Source organism: Trachurus trachurus, assembly GCF_905171665.1.
Source record: "Trachurus trachurus genome assembly, chromosome: 21".
Taxonomy (NCBI): domain Eukaryota; kingdom Metazoa; phylum Chordata; class Actinopteri; order Carangiformes; family Carangidae; genus Trachurus; species Trachurus trachurus.
Genome location: NC_139899.1, coordinates 33,244,044 through 33,270,553, shown reverse-complemented (window position 1 = coordinate 33,270,553; position 26,510 = coordinate 33,244,044). Strand labels below are relative to the sequence as shown.

At 44.1% G+C, this 26,510-nt stretch overlaps 1 protein-coding gene across 3 annotated transcripts in view; it reads right to left on the bottom strand.

The window, feature by feature from the left end:
- Nucleotides 1-26,510, bottom strand: part of ankrd44 (ankyrin repeat domain 44) — a 54,238-nt gene that overhangs the window by 1,548 nt on the left and 26,180 nt on the right. For 2 of the 3 annotated variants that reach the window (XM_083996382.1, XM_083996384.1), the window contains exons 9-26: nucleotides 23,520-23,598; nucleotides 22,785-22,899; nucleotides 22,598-22,680; nucleotides 17,081-17,189; nucleotides 15,676-15,744; nucleotides 13,875-14,015; nucleotides 13,577-13,642; nucleotides 12,923-13,034; nucleotides 12,185-12,256; nucleotides 11,275-11,476; nucleotides 10,099-10,186; nucleotides 9,178-9,295; nucleotides 6,566-6,788; nucleotides 4,618-4,705; nucleotides 4,115-4,344; nucleotides 3,907-3,986; nucleotides 2,917-2,999; nucleotides 2,062-2,153 (exon numbers count right to left, since the gene is read on the bottom strand). In XM_083996382.1, coding sequence (XP_083852508.1) covers nucleotides 2,062-2,153; nucleotides 2,917-2,999; nucleotides 3,907-3,986; nucleotides 4,115-4,344; nucleotides 4,618-4,705; nucleotides 6,566-6,788; nucleotides 9,178-9,295; nucleotides 10,099-10,186; nucleotides 11,275-11,476; nucleotides 12,185-12,256; nucleotides 12,923-13,034; nucleotides 13,577-13,642; nucleotides 13,875-14,015; nucleotides 15,676-15,744; nucleotides 17,081-17,189; nucleotides 22,598-22,680; nucleotides 22,785-22,899; nucleotides 23,520-23,598 — 2,050 coding nt within the window. The remainder of the gene's footprint in view (nucleotides 1-2,061; nucleotides 2,154-2,916; nucleotides 3,000-3,906; nucleotides 3,987-4,114; nucleotides 4,345-4,617; nucleotides 4,706-6,565; nucleotides 6,789-9,177; nucleotides 9,296-10,098; nucleotides 10,187-11,274; nucleotides 11,477-12,184; nucleotides 12,257-12,922; nucleotides 13,035-13,576; nucleotides 13,643-13,874; nucleotides 14,016-15,675; nucleotides 15,745-17,080; nucleotides 17,190-22,597; nucleotides 22,681-22,784; nucleotides 22,900-23,519; nucleotides 23,599-26,510) is intronic. The other variant, XM_083996383.1, reaches the window with a different exon arrangement.

Sequence of the window (26,510 nt, the reverse complement as noted above, 5' to 3'; positions counted from 1 at the left end):
ATAGATACAGAGGGGGGAGGGGGAGAGGGAGGGGGGGACATGGAGGAAGCGGGAGGCGAAGCAGAAACAGACAAGCAGCATCCAATTAGTGTCCAGCAGCCGACTAACGAGGGGGGGGAGGGGGAGGGGCTAACGAACAAACACAACAACACAGTTAAAGTCCAACTGAAGTCGTGTCGATGAGGTCGTGATCATGTTCATGTGTTCACGAGTCAGAGGTAAAGCTACGTTAATCACATCATCGTTTACTAATGACAAAGAAAACAAGACGCTCCACTACATGGCTCCGCCCCCTTTAGGGGACAAACAGACCATAGCTATGTTCAAAATCGCCCCCCTGTCATGAATGTAGCGCACTAGTGGTCGCCATTTTGTAGTGTTGTTCGAATTCTCCGCAATTCATTTCATCCACTATGTAGTGGACGACAAAACACCCACAATGCACCGCAAAATTGAGTGAACAAGCGATGTATACTACTTTCTACTCCCGTATCCCACAATGCAATGCAGTCGTGATTTGCCAGAGAAGAAGAGCATGCTAATTAGCATGTTAGCTACGATTTCTTTAGGTTATTTAGCAGTAAACTCCTCAGACGTATTTGCCTTCGCTCCGTTTGCCTGAGGAGCAGGAGTTGGGCAGCAGCATCCCAACATTAACAGGCAGCATTAAATCAATCTAATAAAGAAACTGTAGTAGAATATGTAGTAAATACGATCTGACGAGCTAAGCTAATAGCCACAGAGCTGTTAACGGCTCACGGTCGGGACACACAACAGTAGTTGACCAAACCAAACTTCCGATATTTCAACAGTTTATTGTCCGAGAAACAGAACCACACAGAATCACATCCTCAAATGTTCCCACAAGTGTCCGGTTTTTCTTATTTTATTTTTATGTGTCCGGTTTGTTTACATGATTCTCGGTGCGTCTGCTACATCACAGCAATACCAGTTCAGAAAATTACCGTGTAGTGTCTGAATTCTCCTCCCGTCGTTCCCTACATCGTGTACATGATGTAGTGGAGAGGGAGTGAGTGAATGAGTGGATGATTTCGAACACAGCTCATGACTCCGCCCCCTTTAGGAGACCAGCAGACCGTGACTCCTCCCCCTTTAGGAGACCAGCAGACCATGACTTCGCCCCCTTTAGGAGACCAGCAGACCATGACTCCGCCCCCTTTAGGAGACCAGCAGACCGTGACTCCGCCCCCTTTAGGAGACCAGCAGACCATGACTCCGCCCCCTTTAGGAGACCAGCAGACCATGACTCCGCCCCCTTTAGGGGACCAGCAGACCATGACTTCGCCCCCTTTAGGGGACCAGCAGACCATGACTCCGCCCCCTTTAGGAGACCAGCAGACCGTGACTCCTCCCCCTTTAGGAGACCAGCAGACCGTGACTCCTCCCCCTTTAGGAGACCAGCAGACCATGACTTCGCCCCCTTTAGGGGACCAGCAGTAGAGGGTCTTGAGTGAACGTGAGCTTATGGTCGATTCTTTTGCTCACTGTCACTGAAGTAAATATTGGACTAGTTTTATCCATTTATCCATTAGTTATTTTTTAACTAATGTTCATAATGTTAAATATGACAGTTAGCTGTGTGAATATTCAATGTTTTCATGAGAAAATATAAAACGACAGAAAGTGTAGCTGTAACATTTCATATCATTGCTGCATTGGTATATAGAGGATCTTTGGTAACGAGTGGAGTCACTGACACCTGATCATTAAATCTGACATCACTTCCTGTTCCTGGTTCTAATGCATGAGAGTGTGTGTGTGTGTGTGTGTGTGTGTGTGTGTGTGTGTGTATGTGTGCGTTCAGTTGGACTTTAAAGTCACGACACGGCAGCAAAGAGCTCTGAGGTCACAGGTCGGTCAGACTCCAGCTGCATTGTGGGAAACGTAGGCGTCAGCAGTTTGACCTCTGACCTCAGAGACCGGCACACACTGACTCATGCAGCACACAACACGAGGACGTTGTCATGCCGACGGCCGGCGTCGTGCATGCAGCGACAGCCAATCACAGAGCAGCAGCAGCAGCGTTGTCTGTCTCCGTACCGTTCTCGTCCACCGTCTGGACGCTGGCTCCTCGGGACAGCAGCTCCTGGACCGCCTGTTTGAGTCCGCTACGGGCCGCCAGGTGGAGAGGCCTGAGAGAGAGAGGGGGGGGGGGGGGGGGGGGGAGGTGAGCTTAGAGCAGTGTAAAAGAGAGTAAGGACACCACCATAATTGATGAAAACGGCCGTGTTTTTGTTTTTAGGTGTCTTGGTCATATCAAATTATATTTATAATTTGTTTTTTACAAAATGTAGATTGAAACATTAAAGCAGAAGTAAGCGATCCGGTGGTTTTGTCTAACTTTCTGTCAGCAGATGGAGTTAGCAGTCCCCGCCCTCGTCCCTACGTCACCACATTCAGGCGCATCCCTTGGCTGCACACACAGAGAGGACTGCCCCTTTATGCCGTTCTCTCTCCTCATTGGATAAAGGTTGTAGGATACAAGGAAAGTTTTCTCCTGGGCTCAGAGCAGAGCAGAGTGACTGACAGACCCGTGTTTCAGACCAAACACTCTATAGAAGTGATTGCTGTCGGAAGATAGAACTATGTAAGACTTATATTAACACAAACATTCACCTTACTTCTGCTTTAATGTAGACAACTGTTTTTTTTTTGTTGTTGTTAATGTTTATCTGTAAAGGGTCCTCAATGATGCTATTAACGTGGGTGATCTATAAATGTCCTTAAATTATTGAAAACACCACACCACCCATATTCCTCCACCAGGAGGCGCTTCCATTGGACCAATGCTGTCTTTACTCTCTTATTCCTGTGCTCTAGGTGAGCTGAGGACGACAGGTGGAGGTGTGTGTGTCTGTGGGCGGAGCCTCAGGGGGCGGAGCCTCAGATACTCACGTCTGCAGAGCGGCGTTGGCGGCGTTGACCAGAGACGAGTCCGACAGTTTCTCCAGGATCAACAGGACACAGTCCTCCTTCCCCTGAGGACGAGACCACGTTAGAATTAGACCATGTTAAACCTGGACCACATTAGAGGCTCGGCACGGCACGGCTCGGCTTTTTAGTTCTACTCTCAAACTTAAGAATAAAACTTTTTATCAACTTCCTCCAGTCTAAGAATCACTGCTCCTCCTCCAGATGTTCCAGCTCGGCACGGCTCGGCTCGGGAGCTCGGCACAGCATGGCTCGGCTCGGCTCGGCAACTGGAGCTTTAAGTGCTAAGAATTAGTGAAATTTAGTTCTACTCTCAAACTTAAGAATAACACTTTGTATCAACTTCCTCCAGTCTAAGAATCACTGCTCCTCCTCCAGATGTTCCTCAGTGTGAGGAGCTGACAGGAGGAGATGAGGCTGAGCAGAAGGACGTTCTGTCTTTGTATGTAGGCTATTCCTATGGACTTATGGTTTCAGTTTACGACTCATAGTCCTGTGGTAACTCAGCTCTGAGACCGACACTCCAGATTCAGTCCTACACTTCACTAGAAGCTTGATAACTAACTTTCCAGAGCAGCTTCCAGGACTCACAGGTCGACTCTTAGCAGTGTTTTTAGGAGTGATTGATAAATGTGAGACCTGCAGCTCTGACTCAGCCTTAAAGAGCAACTAAACCCCTAAACCACTTTTTTCTGCTGAAAACAAATATATTTGGGTATGAAGTAGTGTTGTCGATTGATTCTGGTCCAACTCTTGACATTTTAGTCAAAATATTTCAGTTTGGTGTATTTTGTTGTAAAAATGTCAGAGTGACTGCCCTAGTGCCCTCTATGGGTTGAAACACGGCTATTACAATCAAATTTCTCAATGTGTTGATTGACAGGGACATGGACCAATCAATGGGCAGGATTCAGACAGAGGACATGCAGAGGCCCCGCCCCCTGTGACACCTACGCTGCTGCAGGACAGGTGCAGCGCCGTGTTCCCGTCTCCGTCCGTCTGCGTGAGGTCGCAGTCTGATGACATCAGCAGCTCTGCAGAGGACACACACACACACACACACACACACACACACACACACACACACACTGTTAGACCTGGACTCTCACACACACACACACACACACACACACAGGAAGCAACAACAGCGACATGTCCGTACCCAGAGCGCCGACCCGCCCCTTCTCCGCCGCCATCATCAGCGGCGTGCGTCCTGATTGGTCGACGGCGTCCAGCGGTGCGCCGTGTGACAGCAGCAGCTGGACGCAGTCGACGTGGCCGGAGAACGCGGCGGCGTGCAGCGGCGTCCTGGCCCTGGCGTCTTTACAGCCGGCGATGTCCGAGCCCATCGCCTCCAGCAGCAGGGACGCACACGACTCGTGGTCGTTCACCCTGTTCACACACACACACACACACACACACACACACACACACACACACACACACACACAGGAACAGGACTGTGATGTCACTGTGATGTCACTAGTTGTGTTTCCATTAACAGCTACAAATGAGCAAAACCTCAAATATCACAATAAAAACAAGTCATGGAAACAGCCACGTTTAAAAAAAACCTCTCAAACGTGACTTTTATTTTGTGTGAAAACCTCAAATCGAAACCCAGCTGGTGATGATGTCACTAGGATCTGACAGGAAGTGACTTACACAGCGCAGTGTAGCGGCGTGAACGGGTTCCCGTCGATACAGCGACAACCTTTCTGCTCCAGCAGCACCTCCACACACCCCTCCTGACCTGCACACACACACACACACACATACGTACGTTAAAGGGATACGCCAACATTTTTTTTTTTTCGTGTCTTGCCTCACTCCCGAGTCCATGACCAGCAGATAGACACCATCCTTTCGACTGTGCGTACAGTAACAAGGGAGATAGAGCCGTATCGCCCGTAATTAGCTTAGCTCAAACACTGGAAGTGTATAGGTAGTGTTAGCCTGCCTCCACCTAAAGTCACTAATTAGCTTAGCTCAAACACTGGAAGTGTATAGGTAGTGTTAGCCTGCCTCCACCTAAAGTCACTAATTAGCTTAGCTCAAACTCTGGAAGTGTATGGGTAGTGTTAGCCTGCCTCCACCTAAAGTCATCAGAGAAACTCTTCAGCAACTCTAAACGGAAACCGGCGGGCCGATCTTCGTCTCAGAGCTGACAAAACTCTCCGGTAAGGCATCTTGAGCGGTCAAATGCCGTTAACGGGACGAGATCGGTCAAAACGGAGGGTTCAAGCAAAGACGCTTTATTTTGGTTCAAGCTAGCTACATCGAGGGTAGGTTAGCTTCCTATTTCAAAGTAAAAGCACAAATTCTATCGTCATGGTTTTCTGTATGTAAAGGGCAACGGGTGTTTTATTTTGTGAAAGTAACCGGAAGTGCGTTGGTCACAACGGCTAGCTTGAGTAGCGCCAAATTTGTCCAAACAAAATTGTAAACAGCTGGTATTTAGACAAATTAACGACACACTGCTGATCTAAACGGCTACTTTCTCACCTAAACATGTTTGAAATGTGGATAAAGTGATATATTTACAGAGTTTAGAGCTAAAATGAAATCAGCTTCTGACTGCTGATTTCAGCTCAGGTAGGAGGCAGGCTAACACTACCCATACACTTCTAGTGTTTGAGCTAAGCTAATTAGCGACTTTAGGTAGGAGGCAGGCTAACACTACCCATACACTTCTAGTGTTTGAGCTAAGCTAATTAGCGACTTTCGGTAGGAGGCAGGCTAACACTACCTATACACTTCCAGCGTTTGAGCTAAGCTAATTAGCGACTTTAGGTGGAGGCAGGCTAACACTACCCATACACTTCCAGCGTTTGAGCTAAGCTAATTAGCGACTTTAGGTGGAGGCAGGCTAACACTACCCATACACTTCCAGCGTTTGAGCTAAGCTAATAAGCGACTTTAGGTGGAGGCAGGCTAACACTACCCATACACTTCCAGCGTTTGAGCTAAGCTAATTAGCGACTTTAGGTGGAGGCAGGCTAACACTACCCATACACTTCCAGCGTTTGAGCTAAGCTAATTAGCGACTTTAGGTGGAGGCAGGCTAACACTACCCATACACTTCCAGCGTTTGAGCTAAGCTAATTAGCGACTTTAGGTGGAGGCAGGCTAACACTACCTATACACTTCCAGCGTTTGAGCTAAGCTAATTAGCGACTTTAGGTGGAGGCAGGCTATCACTACCTATACACTTCCAGTGTTTGAGCTAAGCTAATTAGCGACTTTAGGTGGAGGCAGGCTAACACTACCTATACACTTCCAGTGTTTGAGCTAAGCTAATTAGCGACTTTAGGTGGAGGCAGGTTAACACTACCCATACACTTCCAGTGTTTGAGCTAAGCTAATTAGCGACTTTAGGTGGAGGCAGGCTAACACTACCCATACACTTCCAGTGTTTGAGCTAAGCTAATTAGCGGCGATACGGCTCTATCTCCCTTGTTACTGCACGCAGTCAAAAGGATGGTGTCTATCTGCTGGTCATGGACTCGGGAGTGAGGCAAGACACAAAAAAAAATGTTGGCGTACAACTTAATAACTAAACAAATAAAAACAGTGACATCAGCCCATGTGTGTGTGTGTGTGTGTGTGTTACCGTAGTAACAGGCCCAGTGCAGCGGCGTGTACCCGGCCTGGTCCCTGAGCGGCGGCAGCGACGGCGGCTCGGAGCAGGCGATGCTCAGCAGCTCGCTCAGCCAGGAGGCGTGGCCTCGCGCCGCCGCCAGGTGGATGGGCGTCCGGCCGCGAGCGTCGCCCAGCAGGACGGACGCTTCCTGCTCCAACAGACACTGGATGCACTCCTCCTGACCGCACAGCAGCTGCAGAGGAGAGCAGGGGGCAGCCAATCAGAGAGGAGAGTGGTGTCGGCCAATCAGGGGAGTGGGCGGAGCTACAGCTGCTTGATGTCTGTTTTCGGCTGTTTTCAAAACCGCATACTACTGTACTGCCTACTACATACTAGGGGTGGGAGAAAAAATCGATTCACATAAATATCGCGATATCTTTTTTGACGATTTTTAAATCGATTTATTTTTTTCAAAAATCGATTTATTTATTTTTTTAAATTGTGTGCAATGTGCATTTGTTCGCCTTTTTTACATACAGAGAGTACAGGTTTTGAAAAGGGTTATAAGGGTATAAAGTTAACTTTATAATGGAGTATGTTAATTGATAGGCTCCTACAGTATTTGTGTGCAGATAAATGTTAAAGATGCTAAAGACTAAAAATCGAGAGAATCGGCAATATCGTAGAATCGCAATTTAAATCGAATCGCCATCCAAAAAAATCGTAGAAGAATCAAATCGGGAGAAAAGCAGATCGTCCCAGCCCTAATACATACTGTGTTAGTATGTACTGTAAACTGCATACTGAATGTAGGATTCAGTACACTACTTCAGCAGACCGACACCGTTCACACCACAGTATACAGTATACAAGTTTCCCAGAATGCATTTCGCTGAAACCGGTAGCGGTAGCAGGCGAAAAGCTGTTTTATTTCCCGCTCTAGCGCTGTTATTATGTAACTTTATTAAGTTTTAATATTTGTTCATGTGAGAAAGTAACTGTTTAGATCCCAAATATACGGCCAGTTTATCCAAACGACGGCTGTTTCATCACAGAGACAGCAGCCGGTCTGCAGAGCTGCTCGGCCGGCCAACCTCCTTCGTCATCCCGGGGGCAGAAAACGATCGCTAAATAACTTACCCGCAGGTTTTTAGAGGTTTACCACCGGCTGGTTAAAGTATTTCTAGTAGATAAATGTTGGTCTCATTGATGAAATCAAACACCTGTATCAGTAGCATTAGTTTGTTTGAATGAAAAGTGAAGCTTCCTGTGTGTATTGGACACAAGAGCAGCGCTGCCTCGGGGCTCTGGATGTACAGAAATCACCACATTTACAAAAATAAATAAATGTTTTACAATGAACCGATCAGTCTGCATTAAGTTTTATTTTATTAAACTATAGTTACGGTCCACGGCAAAGATACTTCACGTCGAAGCTACTCTACAGCGCATCAATTGGAAGAACAACTCGGCATAGAGAGATGATGCAGTGTTGCACATGTATATGTGTAGTGAAGAACAGTGTTAGTTTTGAAAAGCGCATTTTTACTTTCAAGTTCTGTCTTGAAACTTGCTAATTATTGAAAGTTGTTTTTCTGTAAAATGTTGGCAAAAAAATACATTTTGTCTATTTAAAAAGCTATTTGTCACTTCACAAGGAAAATGGGTGTCACTGTTTGTTTAACTCTTTTGATTTAAAAAAAATGTTGACTGTCATGATCACATTTTTCCAAAAGAAACCACGTAGGATGGTGATTTGTTTTGTAGTATTTTCATGTAAATTTGTATTTTGTAGCAGTCTGGGGCGCATTGCATTGTGGGATACAGTACGCGATGTAGACTGGTCAGAAACTGGAGATATTTCCCGAATCAGTACGACATCCGGGAATTTTTCGCATACTGCAGATTTAGCTTTTGGTTGCATACTGCATACTGCATTTTGGCCAAATCAGTACGTACTAGCAGTATAGTATGCGGTTTCGAATACAGCCTTTAATCCACGTTCACACATCATCATAACACAGACAGGTGAGGACGTGTGATGTCATCGTTACATCATGGTGAGGACGTGCGATTAGGGATGTCACGATTATACATTTTCTTGGTACGATTATTGTCAGAGTAATAATCACAGTGTTACGATTATCACGATTATTATGCACTAATTCATTTCACAACACTATGAATGTGTAAAATCAAATATAGTCAAAAGATAATTACATTACTTATTGTTTCCACAAAATATTTCAAGTATCTATTAATATATAACCAATTATTAATCCCCAGGGGAAGTGTTTGAAATATTCAGGTCATAAATTGTCATCTATACCAAATGTTTGCGTTTATTTTAATCGTTTTTTGTTTTGTTTTGCTTTTTTTTTAATTAAAAATGACACGCTTACATTTAAATTCCTACCAATTCAATGTTACGTTAGTTAAATGGACCAGTATCTGACTGTGCATTAACCTTTATTTTTGCGCCACATCTGCCGATATAGATCTGACATAATCTTTTTCGTAAAGTGACGGTATTTAGGAACCTTTACGATTAATTAATTGTGGCGTTATCGTTAATATCACGATTAATTGTGAAAACAAGTAATGGTGACATTATCCCTACGTGTGATGTCATGGTGACTCACCCCCAGGTGCAGCGCCGTCAGGCCGTGGTTGTCGGCCATGTTGACGTTGGCTTCACGCTCCAACAGCAGAGACACGGCGTCCACATGACCTCCTGCTACGGCCAGCATGAGAGGAGTCCTGAGGAGGAGCAGGAGGAGGAGGTGGTGAGAGGAGGAGGAGGAGGTGAGAGGAGGAGGAGGAGGAGGTGAGAGAAGGAGGAGGAGGAGGAGGAGGAGGAGGAGGAGAGAGGAGGAGGAGGAGGTGAGAGGAGGAGGAGAGAGGGGGAGGAGGAGGTGAGAGGGGGAGGAGGAGGAGGAGGTGAGAGGAGGAGGAGGAGGAGGAGGTGAGAGGGAGAGGAGGAGGAGGAAGAGGAGGAGGAGAGAGGGGGAGGAGGAGGAGGAGGAGGAGGAGGAGGAGGAGGAAAAGGAGGAGGAGGAAGAGGAGGAGGAGAGAGGAGGAGGAGGAGGTGAGAGGGGGAGGAGGAGGAGGAAGAGGAGGAGGAGAGAAGGGGAGGAGGAGGAGGAGGAGGAGGAGGAGGAGGAGGAGGAAGAGGAGGAGAGAGAGGAGGAGGAGGAGGAGGAGGAGGAGGAGGAGGAGGAGGAGGAGAGAGGAGTTGAGAGGAGGAGGAGGAGGAGGTGAGAGGAGGAGGAGGAGGTGAGAGGAGGAGGTGAGAGGAAGAGGAGGAGGAGGTGAGAGGGGGAGGAGGAGGAGAAGGTGAGAGGAGGAGGTGAGAGGGGGAGGAGGAGGAGGTGAGAGGAGGAGGAGGAGGTGAGAGGAAGAGGAGGAGGAGGTGAGAGGGGGAGGAAGAAGAGGAGGAGGTGAAGGAGGAGGAGAAGGAGGAGGAGGAGGAGGTGAGAGGAGGTGAAGGAGGAGGAGGAGGAGGAGGAGGTGAGAGGAGGAGGAGGAGGAGGATGAGGAGGAGAGAGGAGGTGATGACTCACTGTCCCTGAGAATCAGCAGCGTCCACCAGATCTGCAGCTTCTGATTCGTCGAGCAGGAGGCGAACGCACGTCGTGTGGCCGTTCATCACTGAGGAGGAGGAGGCGGTTAGACGATGATGATGATGATGTTGATGATGTCATTGATGAAGATGATGATGTCATTGCGTCATGTGCTATGTTGTGGAATATGTGCAATGCTGTTGGATTGATATGGCTGAGGTGTATTGTTCTTTTTGTTGTTTGTTTTTGTCATTGTGGCCATCAAGGCATTTATGGCGCAGCTACAGTGTCCCAGACAAATTTCCCTGAACGGGACAATAAAGTCTATCGTATCGTATTATCGTATTGTTTCGTATTATTGTATCGTATCGTATTATCGTATCGTATCGTATTATCGTATCGTATTATCGTATTGTATTATCGCATCGTATCGTATCGTATTATCGTATCGCAATGTCGTATCGTATTATCACACCGTATCGTATCGTATTATCGTATCGTATCGTATCATATCGTATTATCGTATCGTATTATCGCATCCTATCGTAACGTATTATCGTATCGTAGTGTATTATCGCATCGTATCATATTATCGCACCGTATCGTATCGCATTATCGTATCGTATTATAGCATCGTATCGTATCATATCGTATTATCGCATCGTATCTTATCGTATCGTATTATCGCATCGTATCGTATTATCGTATCGCAATGTCGTATCGTATTATCACATCGTATCGTATCATCGTATCGTATCGTATTATCGTATCATATTATCGTATCGTATCATATCGTATCGTATTATCGTATCGTATTATCGCATCCTATCGTAACGTATTATCGCACCGTAGTGTATTATCGTATCGTATCGTATTATCGCATCGTATCGTATCGATTATCGTATCGTATTATAGCATCGTATCGTATCATATCGTATTATCGCATCGTATCTTATCGTATCGTATTATAGCATCGTATCGTATCATATCGTATTATAGCATCGTATCGTATCATATCGTATTATCGCATCGTATCTTATCGTATCGCATCGTATTATCGCATCGTATCTTATCGTATCGTATCGTATCGTATCGTATCGTATTATCGCATCGTATCGTATTATCGTATCGTATCGTATCATTGATGATGATGATGTCGGCCTGGCTGTGCCTCACCTGCCAGGTGAACCGGCGTGCGTCCGTGCCGGCCGTCGGTGCAGCGCGGCGACGCCCCCTGGCCGAGCAGCGTGTGGACACAGTCTGTGTGACCGCGCAGCGCGGCGAGCGCCAGCGCCGTGCGGCCCAGCTCGTCACCACGGTCCACCTCCCTCTGGCCCTGCAGCAGCACCTCCAGCGCCTGCGCGTGGCCATGGTACGCCTGGGGGGGAAACAACAAACACATTTAAAGACATTTGGAAGAAAGAAAGAAATTTACACATGAAAAATATTGAAAAAGGAAAGAAAAATAAGTTGAAAAACAAATATTCCCACCTCATTTACATATTCACACAGCTCATCTGCATATTTATCATGGATCATGTTTCATTAATGAAACTATGATCTATAGAAATAAATAACTAAACTAAAAACTGTTTTTTATGAAATTAAAAAAAAAAATTCTATTTAAAAAAATTGGGGAAGAAAAACAGTTTGAAAGAAATTTGAAAGAATTGGAAAAATTTAAGAATGAAATGGAGAAGAAATTTACAAATGAAAATTATTAAATTGAAAATATAAATTAAGTTGAAAAACAAATATTCCCACCTCATTTACATATTCACACATGTCTCTATGTTTATTATGGATCTATGAAACTCTAGAAATAAAGAAATCTCTTCAGAAATGAAGTGGAAATGAATTTTAAAAAGATGAAGAACTAAAAAGATTTTTGAATTAAAAAAGAAATTTAAATAAAGAAAATGAAAGAAATTTGAAAGGATTTAAAAATTGTAAAATGAAATGGAGAAACATTTTTACAATTAAAAAATATTGAAAAAAAATGATTGAAAATAGAAAAATAAGTTGAAAAACAAATAAATAAAGCAAAAAATAAAACTAAATAAATGAATAAAGGTCAGTGACTCACGGCCAGGTGCAGCGGGCTCCTGGAGCTCGGAGATTCGGGGTCGTCATGGTGACTGTCGTCTCGGTGCAGCAGCTGCAGTCCACAAGAAAAAAACATAAACACACATGAAGCTTTTATTGTGAAAATCTGAACCTGCAGCCGTGTGCTTCCTGTCTGATCTGGACCTGTTTCCTGTCTCTGAGTTTCTATGGTAACCTGGTAACTTCCTGTCAGCTCCCCATAGATATACTATATACTGACTCGATGCCGCCTTCTGCTTCTCAGCGTACGTCAACGCAGCGGCCATCTTGGTCCGGGGGTTCTGACCATAGACATATAAACGTCTGACCAGCAGTCAGACCCTGTAGAACATGTTTCAGTGTATTTATGCATGTGGGTGTGTGTCTGAGTATCTAAGTGTATGTTTAATACATAAAAACAAAAACTATTAAAAAAAAAAATTGTTGTTGTATCATAAATATATGTCTGACATTTATAATAAACCAAGCGGCTTGAGAATCGGTTGAATATTCAGTGAGTTATGGTGATGTTAATGGTTGATAGACCTCTGATGCAGGAAATAGACACAGCTTCCCCCTGACCAAGATGGCCGCCGCGTTGACGCATTCCACTCAATAGAGCTGCCTGGGAACGCAGCATCTAGTCAGTATGTATATACATCTATGTCAGCTCCCTACGTTAAACTGACGGTTGCCGTGGTAACGCAGCGTGGCGCGTTGCCGTGGCGACGGGACTGACCAGCTCCAGACAGTGGCGGTGGCCGTAGGCGGCGGCGTAGTGGACGGAGCTGTAGCTCTGCTTGTCCTTCAGGGAGGCTGTCGCTCCGCTCTGCAGCAGGAACTCCAAACATCTGGAGACACACACACACACACACACACACACACACACACACACACACACACACACACACACACAGACACACACACAGACAGATGTGTCAGTGACATCATCAAACATCTGGCTGATGTCACTCAGGCTGGAGGAAATGTGAATTAACTGGAACTATTTTCAGCAGCGGATTGATCCAGATGTTCAGAGTGTGTGTGTGTGTGTGTGTGTGTGTGTGTGTGTGTGTGTGTGTGTGTGTGTGTGTGTGTGTGTGTGTGTGTGTGATCCAGATGTTTAAAGTTTGTGTGATCCAGATGTTTAGTGTGTTTGTGTGTGTGTGATCCAGATGTTTAAAGTTTGTGTGATCCAGATGTTTAGTGTGTTTGTGTGTGTGTGATCCAGATGTTTAGTGTGTTTGTGTGTGTGTGATCCAGATGTGTAGAGTGTGTGTGTGTGTGTGTGTGTCTGTGTGTGTGTGTAGAGTGTGTGTGTGTGTGTGTGTGTGTGTGTGTGTGTGTGTGTGTGTGTCTGTGTGTCTGTGTGTGTGTGTGTGTGTGGACTCACAGCGCCGCCTCCTTCTCTCTCTCGGCCTGAACTCCTTCGCTCTCCGGCTCCAGAGCGACGCGGCGCCTGAGGAGCAAAAACATCTGTGTCAACCCTGGTTACCATGGTCACCACCAGTATGGTATCCATGGTAACCATAGTAACAGAGCAGCAGGTTTCTACTTCCTGTCCTCAGGTGTAATTATAATCTCCTCCTCCTTCTCATCCAGATGTGACTCTGGCTAAAGGCTGATGTGTTACTGTGTAACCATGGCGATGTGTTACTGTGTAACCATGGCAACAGGCCCCTCCCCTTTACCTGCGGTCCAGGTCCGAGGCCGCGGCGTAGTGCAGAGCGGAGCGACCCCATTGGTCGGTGGCGTTGATGTTGGTGCCGCAGGAAACCAGAGTCTCCAGACACTGGTAGTGACGACTGGCTGCAGCGTAGTGGAGCGGGGTTCTGATGGAGGGAGGGAGTGGGGGGGGGGGGGGGGGGGATTAAAGTTATTGAGGATTAAAGTTATTTGAAATCCATCAAAATCAGCCCACTGGCGGTTAAAATCTGGTCAAAATGAAAATGTCAGAAATGGATTCAGCATCATCAATAACCCCTAAAACCACTCCGATATTGCCCAGATCAGCCAAGTCAATTTTGTTGAAATATTTTCCATATAGGCAATTATGCTAATGTGTGCTAATTATGCCTGTTATGCTAATTGTCCAATAAGTTAGCATCCGGCAGTTTCTGAATACTGGGGACCCATACTATATATTTCTAACATAAAACTTTGGGGTACTCAACATTTCCGGGTTCACAATGGGGCCCTATGGGCTGGCAAGTAGACTAATGGCGCATTTCCACTAGCACGGCTCGGCTCGGTACGGCTCGGCTCGGCACGGCTCGGTTTGGTTGTGTTTCCATTACAACTGAGTATCACTAGTGCCGCCGTGACGTCATTTACACGGCGCCGAGCAACGCTCTAAACTCTGTAAATATATAACTTTAGCAACATTTGAAACATTTTCAGGCGAGAAAGTAGTCGTTTAGATCCCCAACGTGTTGAAAAACTGACAAAATACCAGCTGTTTACAATTTTGTTTCAACGAAGTCGGCGTTACTAAAGCTAGCCGTAGTGAGCAACGCACTTCCGGTTATTTTCACAAAATAAAATACCCGTTGCCTTTTATCATAAGGAAAGCCATTACGATAGAATTGGTGCTTTTACTTTGTAAACAGGAAGTGAACCTACCCTCGCTGTAGCTAGCTTTAAACCGCCGTTTTGACTCCTATGCTCTCGTCCCGTTAACGGCATTTAACCGTTCAATATGCCTTACCGGAGAGTCTACCAGCTCTGAGATCGGCCTGGTTCATTGTAAAACATTTATTTATTGATGTAAATGTGGTGTTTTCTGTGCGTTCAGACCCCAAGGCAGTGCTGCTCTTCTGTCTAACCACAAACAAACTTCTGCTACAGCCACAATTGTTAGATTTCATCAATGAGACCAACATTTAAGAGTTTAACCAGCCGGTGGTAAACCTCTAAAAGCCATCGGGGAAGTTAATTAGCGGTCTGTTCTCCTCGGGGTGACGGTGGTAGGCTGGCCGGCGGAGCACGTCAGGAGCCGGGCTGCTGCCTCTGTGATGTCGCGGTCGCTGCTCGGACCTGGAGCTTCACACTCGAAAAACATCGGGGCAAACTTATAAACAGCCGTCGTTTGGATAAACTAACCGCACATGGGGATCTAAACAGTTACTTTCTCGCATGAAAAAATATTAAAACTTAATAAAGTCACATAATAACAGAGCCAGTCTCAATATTAGAAATTCTCTGGTAATAACAGGCTTCAGCAGGAACATTTCTGTTGTCGGTCGTCGCTTCCAGTGACGACACTCATCGGCCAATCAGTGGAAGGCAGTCGGCTGATGTCACGTTTTAGTAACGCTTCGGCTCGCTTGGATTGGATGGGCTGAGGTGATACCAGAAGTGTACCTGGTTGCAGGTACTGCGTGCTAGTGGAAACACGCAAATAGCGCGCCGAGCCGTGCCGTACCGAGCCGAACCGTGCTAGTGGAAATGCGCCATATAGTGTCACTTCTGTTTCCCGTGTCGTGGTCTCACCTGCCACAGTTGTCTCTCCGGTTGTGTTCTCCTCCACCGCTCAGCAGCAGCTTCACACACTCCACATTCCTGCACACACACACACACACACCACATTTAATACTATTATATAATTGAATTTATGGATCAAACTACAGAATTTAATTCTTAAAGGGACAGTTCAACATTTAGTCAGATCCTCTCATCAAACTCATCAAATACACAATCCAACAACTCCACAACACAACGCTCTGGTGGACAAGTTGTGAGCTGCACATTCACCACGCTATGAGATAATAATGTAACATTATGTAACATTACGACACATGACGCAAATACTCTGAACTACTTTCTGTTCTGAAATCCCTCCGCCCAGCAGCAGCCGTGTCAGGAAAGTAGTTCCGGCTGCATTTCCCTCTAAAACAACTCTGTGTGGTAACGTTGTGTTATTATCTCATAGCGTGGTGAATGTGCAGCTCACAACTTGTCCACCAGAGCGTTGTGGAGTTGTTGGATTGTGTATTTGATGAGTTTGATGAGGGAAACCAAGAAATCCCATAATGAGCCTCCATAGCGTAGCTCTGAGCAGCTCACGGCTCTGCTCTGCCGTTCTAAAAATAGCTTGCACCGACAATTAAAGGTAACGAACCTACTGCTATGACTATAGGGATTATTGAACTGTCCCTTTAAGAGAATTTCAATGGTCCTTGTTGAACCTTATTTACATATTTTTATATAAAGTAAATCTGCAGATCTGCATGCATGTGTGTCTTCTTTCCTCCCTTCTTCCTTCCCTTCTTCCTTCCTTGAACGAATCTGTTCCCTCCATCCATCTTTCCTTCCTTTTTCCCTTCCTTCCTTCCCTTCGTCCTTCCTTCCTTTTTGACCCAATTGACCCAATCTGTTCCCTCATTCCTTCTATCTTTCCTTCCCCTTTCCCTTCCTTCTTTCCTCCCATCTTTCCCTTTGTCCTTCCTTCCTTCCCTTCCTTCTTCTTCCTTCCTCTTTTGATCCAATTGACCTGATCTGTTCCCTATCCCTCCATCTTTCTTTCCTTCCTTGAATGAATCAGTTCCCTCCCTCCACCTTTCCTTCTTTTTTCCCTTCCTTCTTTCCACAATCCCTTTTCCCTCCCTTCCTTCCTTACTTCTTTCCTCATTTTTGACCCAATCTGTTTCCTCCCTCCTTCTATCTTTCCTTCCCTTTTCCCTTCCTTCTTTCCTCCCATCTTTCTCTTTGTCCTTCCTTCCTTTCTTCCTTGACCCAGGAGGACAACAGGAAGGTTTTAATATGAATGAAAAAATGTGAATAAATAAATAATAATAAATAATGTGTGTGTGTGTGTGTGTGTGTGTGTGTGTGTGTGTGTGTGTGTGTGTGTGTGTGTGTGTGTGTGTGTGTGTGTGTGTGTGTGTGTGTGTCTCACCCCCCGGCGGCGGCGGCGTGCAGACAGCTGCGGCCCAGAGTGTCGGGGGTGTCGATCTGGAAGCCTGCAGACAGGACCGAGTCGTTACACATTATACTAAACCTCCGACCTGCAGGGGGCGATGCAGGGAGGGGGGGGGGGGGGGGGCGGGGCGGGGGGGGGCAGACAACAGAGAGAGGGAGGGAGGTGTTAGTGCGACAGGTGAGGAGGAGACAGGAGGTTCAGGTGGAAACAGAAACAGGAGGAAGCTACAGGTCACCACAGCGCTGGATCACTGTAACTCAGGCTGCGTTCCAAAAGCGTGTTGAGTCGCCCTCGTTCACTTGCCCTCGGGGGAATCCCCGCCGCCATCATAAGGGCTGTTCCACTTCTCCAAACAGCTGAAGTGAACTCGGTGAGATCGACCCTTGAGGGCTGAGTGATCGAGTCAACATCGATGGTCACTCCAGAGCTGTATATCACCCACAATGCATTGCAGTGGTGCACAAAAAATACGTCCATGCGGTGGCGATAATGAACCTCAAGCCCAGTTGTGTGTTTACCACCAAAGAAGAAAATAAATGAAAGGGGTCAGTAAATATTCAATTAAATAAACTAGTTTAGCAGTGACATGTCAGAACAAACAATTTACAAGTGGTAGGCTAGTAGAGATATATAATAGACAAACTCATTTGTCACAAAAAAAAACGTGTCTAAAGAGCCTTTTTAATCTGACGTTTCATATTCACATAGTTGCTGTGCCTGAGTTGATGTAGTTTAATAAGGAATTTTAATCAGGATTGGTCTGATGAAGCAGAGCTCATCATCAGTGACAGACACAGAGAAAGAGCAGTATATATTGATATTATAGAGTATTGAATTTTCACCGTAAACCGGCCATTCCCCCCCCCCCCCCCCCCCTCCTTAAGAGGCAGTACAGCGCTACACCTACGACATGTGGTCGACCAGTGATTGTCCCAGCTGTTAGTGAACGAGGGCAGGTGCGTTCCGTTTACCTCTTCTACTCCTCCCCCGCCCACTTTCCCTCCACTCTCCAAGTGGCCTCCGTGTGACGTCATAGCAAGGGCTGAGGGCAAGTGAACGAGGGAAACTCAACCTGTTTTTGGAACGCAGCCTCAGTGTTTTTCAACCTTGGGGTCGGGACCCCATGTTGGGTCGCCTGAAATTCAAATGGGGTCGCCTGACATGTCTAGTAATTGATAATAAAAATTACTGATAAAAATATAGTTTTTTAACTTATTATTATTATTTTTTAAATTATGATTAAAACACCACACACAATCTTAAACAACTGTATTCTATGCTTTCACTTTCTTGTTCATGTGTTCAAATAAAATGTTCAAATAAAATAAAATGTTCAAATAAAATGCAGCATATAAAAATAACTGAGCTGGCGCATCTCACACCACAACGGAAGTCGGTTTTAGTAGCATTCTAGCGTCAGCGGCTAACTGGTAGCGTTAGCCACCGGTTCTAGCGAGCGGCTAACTGGTAGCGTTAGCGGCTAACTGGTAGCGTTAGCGGCTAACTGGTAGAGTTAGCCACCGGTTCTAGCGAGCGGCTAACTGGTAGCGTTAGCCACCAGTTCTAGCGAGCGGCTAACTGGTAGCGTTAGCGGCTAACTGGTTGCGTTAGCCACCGGTGTAGGCACCAAATGTGGCGGCTCTGGGCTGCCAAAACCGTTTTGACTAAATCTGATGTTTGTTAAGTCTATAAAATGAATTATTGAACAAACATTACTGTGTGCACGTTTTTGTAATTAGTCATGGTTGTCGTAGTTGTTAGCTTTGCTGCTGCTGACAGCTAACAGCTAACAGCAGCAGCAAACAGGACGTCAGCTGTTAAAACCCTCCCGTTGTCAGACACGACATGAAACTACTCCAGTTAGCTCAGTCATGTTGGAACTAGGATATCCGCTGGAGAAAATTATTTTTATTGAGTTATTTAAGACACTGCTAACGGCTAACAGCTAGCGGTTAGCCCAGCTAATCAATTTGTTTTATAGACTTCCTCTCCCTCTTCCCCCTCCTCCTCTTTCTCCTCCCTCCTTCTCCTCCCCCTCTTCTTCCTCCTCCTACCTCCTTCTCCTCCCCCTCTTCTTCCTCCTCCTCCCTGCTCCTCTTCCTCCTCCTCCTCCCGTGCCAGAGCCTCATTAAACCACCAACAGGATTCTGGACCGTCATCTTTCTCCTACTTCACGTCTGTTTAACTCAACAACACACTTCCCCCCTCCCCCTCCCCCTCCTCCTCCTCCTCCTCCTCCTCCTCCTCCTCCTCCTCCCCCTCCTCCTCTGTGTCGGACAAAAAGCTCCTCAACAATACGTTGGGATGAGCAGAGACACAAATTATTATTTCATGGCCAAATAGTAAAACAACAAGGAAACTTTTCAGAAAGATTTTACAAGCAACAAGCAGCTCAGTGTGGAGAAGAGAAGAGATGCTGCTGCTGTGCAGGGCCGTAGTATAGTGGAGAAAGGTGATGATAACTCTAGGGGCCCAGCGCCCAGTGGGGCCCATAAAAAACCCCAGTAGTCTAATCTTTGTAAGACTGATTTATTCTGCATAAGACCCTGACTAATACTCATAGTACACTGTAAAAACTCTACATCTTTCCAAGAATATTTGTCTTATTTCTTGTCCAAATGTCTCATTTCTAGTCAAAACTAATCTCTTTCCACTTAAAATAAGACTCACCTAAAAATGAACTTGTTTTTAGATCATTTTCACTTGTTTCAAACAAATTACTTTTAATATGATGAGTCTTATTTTAAGTAGAATGAGATTTGTTTTGACTTGAAATGACATTTTGACTAGAAATAAGACAAATATTCTTGCTAAGATACTTGAGTTTTTGCAGTGTAATGCTGCATTAGCATCAAAACAAAGAAGGCTAAATAAAAAATGATAATACATACGTAGTCTAAGAAAAAAAAACTGGAAAAGTTAGGGGGAGGGGCCCACTTTAGTATTCTTTAAGGGGGGGCAGAATTCCTAGCAACGGCCCTGCTGCTGTGACAGGGAGGTTATTGGTTTATCCCGTCAGTAATTAGAGCGAGCGACGAGGCCGATCTCGTCTGCTTCGGGGAACATTGTGACTTGAGTTTGGCTGCAGCTGAATGAGAGCGTTTGTGGAGGAATTCACCGGAGAGAAAGAGACTGAGAACGAGAGAGAAAAACAACTGAGCTCAAACCTCCACCGGGGTTTATACAGGAATCTTTAAGTTAATTTTAAAACCTTTTTAAGACTTTTTCAAGACCTTCTCAATATTTTTTAACACCTCACCACCACTTCAAGCTGTAACCATTCACATCAGTGACACTTTTAACGTAATAACAGTTTTAGTTTTTGATAAAGACTATAGACCACTATGATACAACAGAACTCAAAATAGGCTGGGATAATAAATCAAAGGCAAAGTTTATAAATAAATTCACACACTTTCACAATGTTTTTTAGGACTCAAACTCTTGGACAGCTAATTCAGAAAAAATACCTTCAAATTTGAAGACTTTATAAAGTCATGAAAAGACTTTTTAATACTTTTTAAGGGTCTTAATTTTCCCAAAATTGATTTATCACCATTTAATACTTTTCAAGACCCCGCGGATACCCTGTCCACAGAAAGAAAGAAAGAAAGAAAGAAAGAAAGAAAGAAAGAAACACACTGGAGGAGGACGGAGTTACAGGGAAACAGACCCTGGATCAGCAGCAAATACCAGGTCAACGTCCGACTGCACAGACTGACTGACTGACGACTGACGAGCTCCAACAAACTGATCAGTTCATGATTCAACCACAGCAGCTTCATCAGGATGATTTACTCATTAAAGGTTTTACTGTTGAAAACCACTTAATCTGACCAAAGCTAATGCTACATTAGCATCCAGGACAGGACAACTCACAGTCCATGAAGCTTCACATCAACCGTGCCAAGAAAAATATCACACTATCAGTGCCGGTTAATTAGCCTACATTTTTTGGGGGAGAAAGAAATCCATTCAGATCAGATCCATTCAGAAATGCTTAACAAAACTATCCAACAAATAGGCTAACAGATAGTTAAAGCTAGCTGCTAAATTTAGCTACTAGGCCGATTCCTGTTTCCTGTATTTCCTGAATCTTGATTTTTATTTTTCCCCATCATAACAGATTATAGCTTTAAAAATTGAGCACCAGTTAGCAACAGCCTTTTTGATATGTTTAAGCTTTTTTTTCACAAGTGGGATTTACTGAGGTTCAAGAAGTTGTTTCTGTAGTAAAGAAGACAAAGAGCAGGACAGAGAAGCTACTGTTAGCTTTCCATTAGCTTAAAATATCCTACAACCCCATTAACTGAGGACATGCTAACCTGACTTAGCTTGAGAAGTGACAAATTACTACTTTGCTAATTCCTGTGGCTCTCTGTAATGAGCAGAGCAGCTAATGTTAGCTAAGTGTTAGCAAACAAAACCTGCATCCCCACAGTTGGTAGATGGCTAAGCTAACGTTTATCTTTTGAAGTGAAAAATTAACTGTTAGTGGTAAGCTAGTTAGCCAGACATGCTAGCAGATAAATAAGAAATGCCTGTTAGTATTATTATAACACATATTACAACACAATTCAGTTTGAACAGCTCTGTTGAATCAACTTCTTTATAAACAAACAGTTTCAACATTAGGACCTTGATTTGTTGTAGATATTTTGTATTTGACTGTTACAGTTTTAGCTAGGAGATAGGTGTAGTTAAAGGGATAGTAGCATTTTTTTTTAAGTGGGGTTGTATGATCTCCAAATAGCCCCTAAGTACTTTAATTGTAGTAGAAGACTCTCTACACTCCTCCCGTTAGCAACGCCAGCCCATAATAGCCCTGCCCAGAGATTTACAACATGAACAGACCCAAAGAAACGGCCTATTTTCGCGGCCTAAAAGAGGTTTTACCTGAAAAAAAATACACAGTTCCATTGTTCACTATAATATGATGTTTTCCAGCCCTTCAAAGTGCAGGAAAAATTTTTATTTGGGCCTAACCAACTCACGTATCCCTCCGCCCAGGGTTAGCGCCCGCCGATCAGCAGTTGGTTCGGTCCAAATAAAAACTGTGTTTTTCCTGCACTTTGAAGGGCTGGAAAACATTATATTATAGTGAACAATGGAACTGTGTTTTTTTTTCAGGTAAAACCTCTTTTAGGTCTTGAAAATAGGCCGTTTCTTTGGGTCTGTTCACAACACTGTATGTTGTAAATCTCTGGGCAGGGCTATTATGGGCTGGCGTTGCTAACGGGAGGAGTGCAGAGAGTCTTCTACTGCAATTAAAGTACTTAGGGGCTATTTGTAGATCATACAACCCCACTTTAAAAAAATGATACTATCCCTTTAAATTGATGTGCAGCCAATAAACTGATGTGCAGCTAATGAAGCTAATGAAGTGGCCTCTGGGGGTCGGTGAAGGTCGGCGCTCTTTAGTGAAGACACAAAGGTGAAGACAACCTGATAGATTAGGACTCTGTCTCTACCATACTGGACCATGTTTGATACCTGAGGACAACAGCTTCCTGCAGCAGTCAGAGTGAGCGTTGAGGGCGGCCAGGTGCAGAGGGAACATGCCGTGGACTCCTCTCCTTCACACAGAACACAACAGTCTGTTAATAAACACACCTCACTGCAGGAATAATCTAATAATCTGACTGTATCTAGTTTCTTTCTCAGCAGGTGGAGATCGAACCTGGTGCAGTCGGCTCCGCTGGTGATGAGCGTGTTGATGAGGAGCTCGTGGCCGTAGCGGGCGGCGATGTGAAGCGGGGTGTTGCCGTCTTTGTCCACGCTGTCGATCTCACCTCCTGAAATGAAATAAATAAAGCTTGGCTCAGAGAAAAAAGAGAAACACACAACAACTTATCTATTTATTTTGTATTTTTATAGTATGCTTGCACTGCAAAAACTCAAAATCTTTCCAAGAATATTTGTCTTATTTCTTGTCAAAATGTCTCATTTCTAGTCAAAACTAATCTCTTTCCACTTTGAATAAGACTCATCACCTAAACATTAACTTGTTTTTAGATCATTTTCACTTGTTTCAAACTAATTTTCACTTGAAATAAGTAGAAAAATCTGATAGTGGATCAAGTTTTTCTTCCTTATTACAAGCACAAAAAACTTGCTCCACTATCAGATTTTTCTACTTATTTCAAGTGAAAATCTGCTTGAAAGAAGTAAAAAGTGTCTAAAAATAAGCTACTTTTTACATGATGAGTCTTATTTTAAGTAGAATGAGATTTGTTTCGACTGGAAATAAGACAAATGTTCTTGGTAAGAGTTTGAGTTTTTGTAGTGTGTTTGCACTGAAGGGGGGGAGGGCTTAAAAATGTCGTTATACAGTAGTATAATGACAATAAAGGCATTCTGATTCTGATTCTGAACAAGCTGGAGGTTTGGAGGATCGAAGCGGACGAGGTCTCACCGTTCTGGATCAGAGTCTGAGAGCGAGTGAAGCGTCCGTGAACGGCCGTCATGTGGAGAGGACTCTTCCCGTCCCGACTCTAGAGACGGAGGAGGACAAAGCAGACAGGTGAGACAGGTGAGACAAGTGAACTACAGCAGGTGCAGGGTTTCAGATGTTTGCCCTTTAATAGAGGCATTCTGCCCCTAAGATTTTAGACAGTGCAAGTAAATCTTTCATAATTACACTGCAAAAACTCGAATGAAATCAAAATGTCAATGTTTAATCCCAGCAGTGGTTTTTACACTGCAAAAACTCAAAATCTTACCAAGAATATTTGTCTTTTCTTTGTCTTATCAAAATGTCTCATTATACCTAAAACATGTATATTTATACATATACATACATAGTTATACATAAAAAAACTGCTTTTTTTTAGACACTTTTGACTTAATTCAAGTCTATTTTCATTTGAAATAAGTAGAAAAATCTGATAGTGGAACAAGTTTTTCTTTCTTATTACAAGCACAAAAAACTTGCTTTCACTGGCAGATTTTCTACTTATTTCATGTGAAAATGAGTTTGAAACAAGTGAAAATGATCTAAAAACAAGTAAATTTTTAGGTGATGAGTCTTATTTTAAGTGGAAAGAGTTTAGTTTTGACTAGAAATGAGACATTTTGACAAGAAATAAGACAAATATTCTTGGAAAGATTTAGAGGTTTTGCAGTGTAGAGCATGTGTAACCAGTCATTTTGACGTTGTCTAAGTGAACAATGGATGAATACTTTCTCCCTGGTAACCGTAGTGTACCAGAGGTAAATCCTGATCTGGAGGATCATGAGGATCATCATCAAACTATTTATCTGCAACTATGTGAAATGTGAATATTTGCTTCGAAGTCGAATTACAGTGCACCCCTAAATCTAATGCTTGCACTCCTAAAATTTTAAGTCAAGGGCCACTATCCTCGTAAAAAAAAGTTAGTCTGGACTTTATTAACTGGAATTAATTTACTGGTTTACAGTAAAATATCCTCATTATTCCCTACAGACATATTTAACCCATTCATGTTACTCTTGTACGGTGGCCATGAGGGCTCAACTCACGACATGCTCTGCAAAAACTCACCAAACAGCAGTGTTTAAAAAAAAAAAAAAAGTGACAAATGGATGATTTGGTTCCTCTGTCGGCCATTTAGTTTTATTTTGAAATAGTCTTAATTTACCCAGAATTCATTGCATCACAGTTCAGTTTAACTTGGTGAAGAGCTGCAGTGTAGATGAATACAGACTGAAGCTGCTGCAGGTGGATTTTTACATAACAACTCAACGATCAATTAACAGAATTCTTGCCGATTGATTTCCTGTCAATGCACCGACCAATCAGCTGCAGGGAACCCCGGTGCATTCTGGGTAATAACCAAACCGTCCTGTAAAAGCAGATTCAGCCTGAGGCTCTGCAGCCGCCGCGTCCGTCTGCTCCATTTAAACATCGATACGTCTGAAACCAGTGGCGTCATTAGGCTGAAGCCACCCTAAAATATTCTTGAGCCCCCCCAAATCATTTGGTGTTCATGTTGTTTTAGCATCTACTTTTGCACAGTTACTCATTAGATGTTACTTTAATAATTCTTAGATTCAATGGGCTACTATCCCATCATTCAATACTCTGAATTCTAAAAAAATAATGTTTTTTGCAGGAGCTCGGAAGAAAAAAAGAACATGGTTTAAAGGGACAACGAGGAGTTTTGTTAAAGCGAAGTGTTTCCACACTACATTTATGAGCCTCCGCACCGTGAAATTCTTTGACCGGCGCAAGACAGACTCATGTTTTCATTCATCAAGAATTAAAGTCAGAGGTTGGAAGACGATCACATACCGTCGTAGTTCCCACCATAAACGGAGATTCGGCGGCGTTATTCTCATGACTCGCCACGAAACCTAAAGTAAAGAAACGCTGGTCGGCTCGCCCAGCATTTCCACCACCACTAATAATAACAAAATAACCATAGAGACAAAACCATAGATTTATCTAAAATGGACCATTAACAAGTGGTAACGTAGATTCATCCACATTAATATGAGACTTTTTTTATAACTAAATAGAAACTCCTCGTTGTCCCTTTAAGACGAGGGAAGCCATGTTTTGATGTTGTCGTGACGTATTTTCGAGTTCGACGCCGTTCAATTCATTTTTTACAACTCGGAGCTCGTTTTTTTTCTCCGACTTCCGAGTTGTCTTGAACGCAGCATAACCCCCCCCCCCCCTTCCTTAAAACTGTTGGTAAAGCCAACCAGCCTGCAGAAGTACTTAACCCTTTTTACATGGTGCTTTCAAAAGCAGCAATGATGCTGTTACAACTAGGGATGTCCCGATCCGATCACGTAATCGGCAGATACTCAAAATCAAATGACTCGGACTCGGACTCGGGGGCAAAAAAATGTGATCGGGACATCCCTAGTTACAACCAATGTATGAAGAACATATCAACACTTGAAAGGTGATTCTTTGATGAAAAAAAAAAATGACTGTAGCCTACATGGGCCAAAATCAGACAGCTTATCTTTATGTGTGTGTGTAGCTACAGCTTAAATTAACTGGGAAGAAAAGACGCTCCACCGAGTGTAAACATAAAGTGACATTCGCCGGCGGCTGCCTGGGGCGACGTCAAACTTTTACCATCACCTGGAACGAAAACATAGATAAATGTGGGCTGAATAAGAAGATTGAATGATTGATGACTTTGACGGCATCTCTACCACAGCCAGTGCCTTATTCCTTTCTCCCTGTTTTTCTCCTCTCTGACACGTAGGTGGCAGCGTCAAGACTTTCAAAATAAAATACCGTATTGTTGCATTTTAATTCGGGACGTTCTTGCGGTTTAAAAAAAAAAATCACAGCACACTGCAAAAACTCAAAATCTTTCCAAGAATATTTGTCTTATTTCTTGTCAAAATGTCTAATTTCTAGTCAAAACTAATCTCTTTCCACTTAAATAGACCCATCACC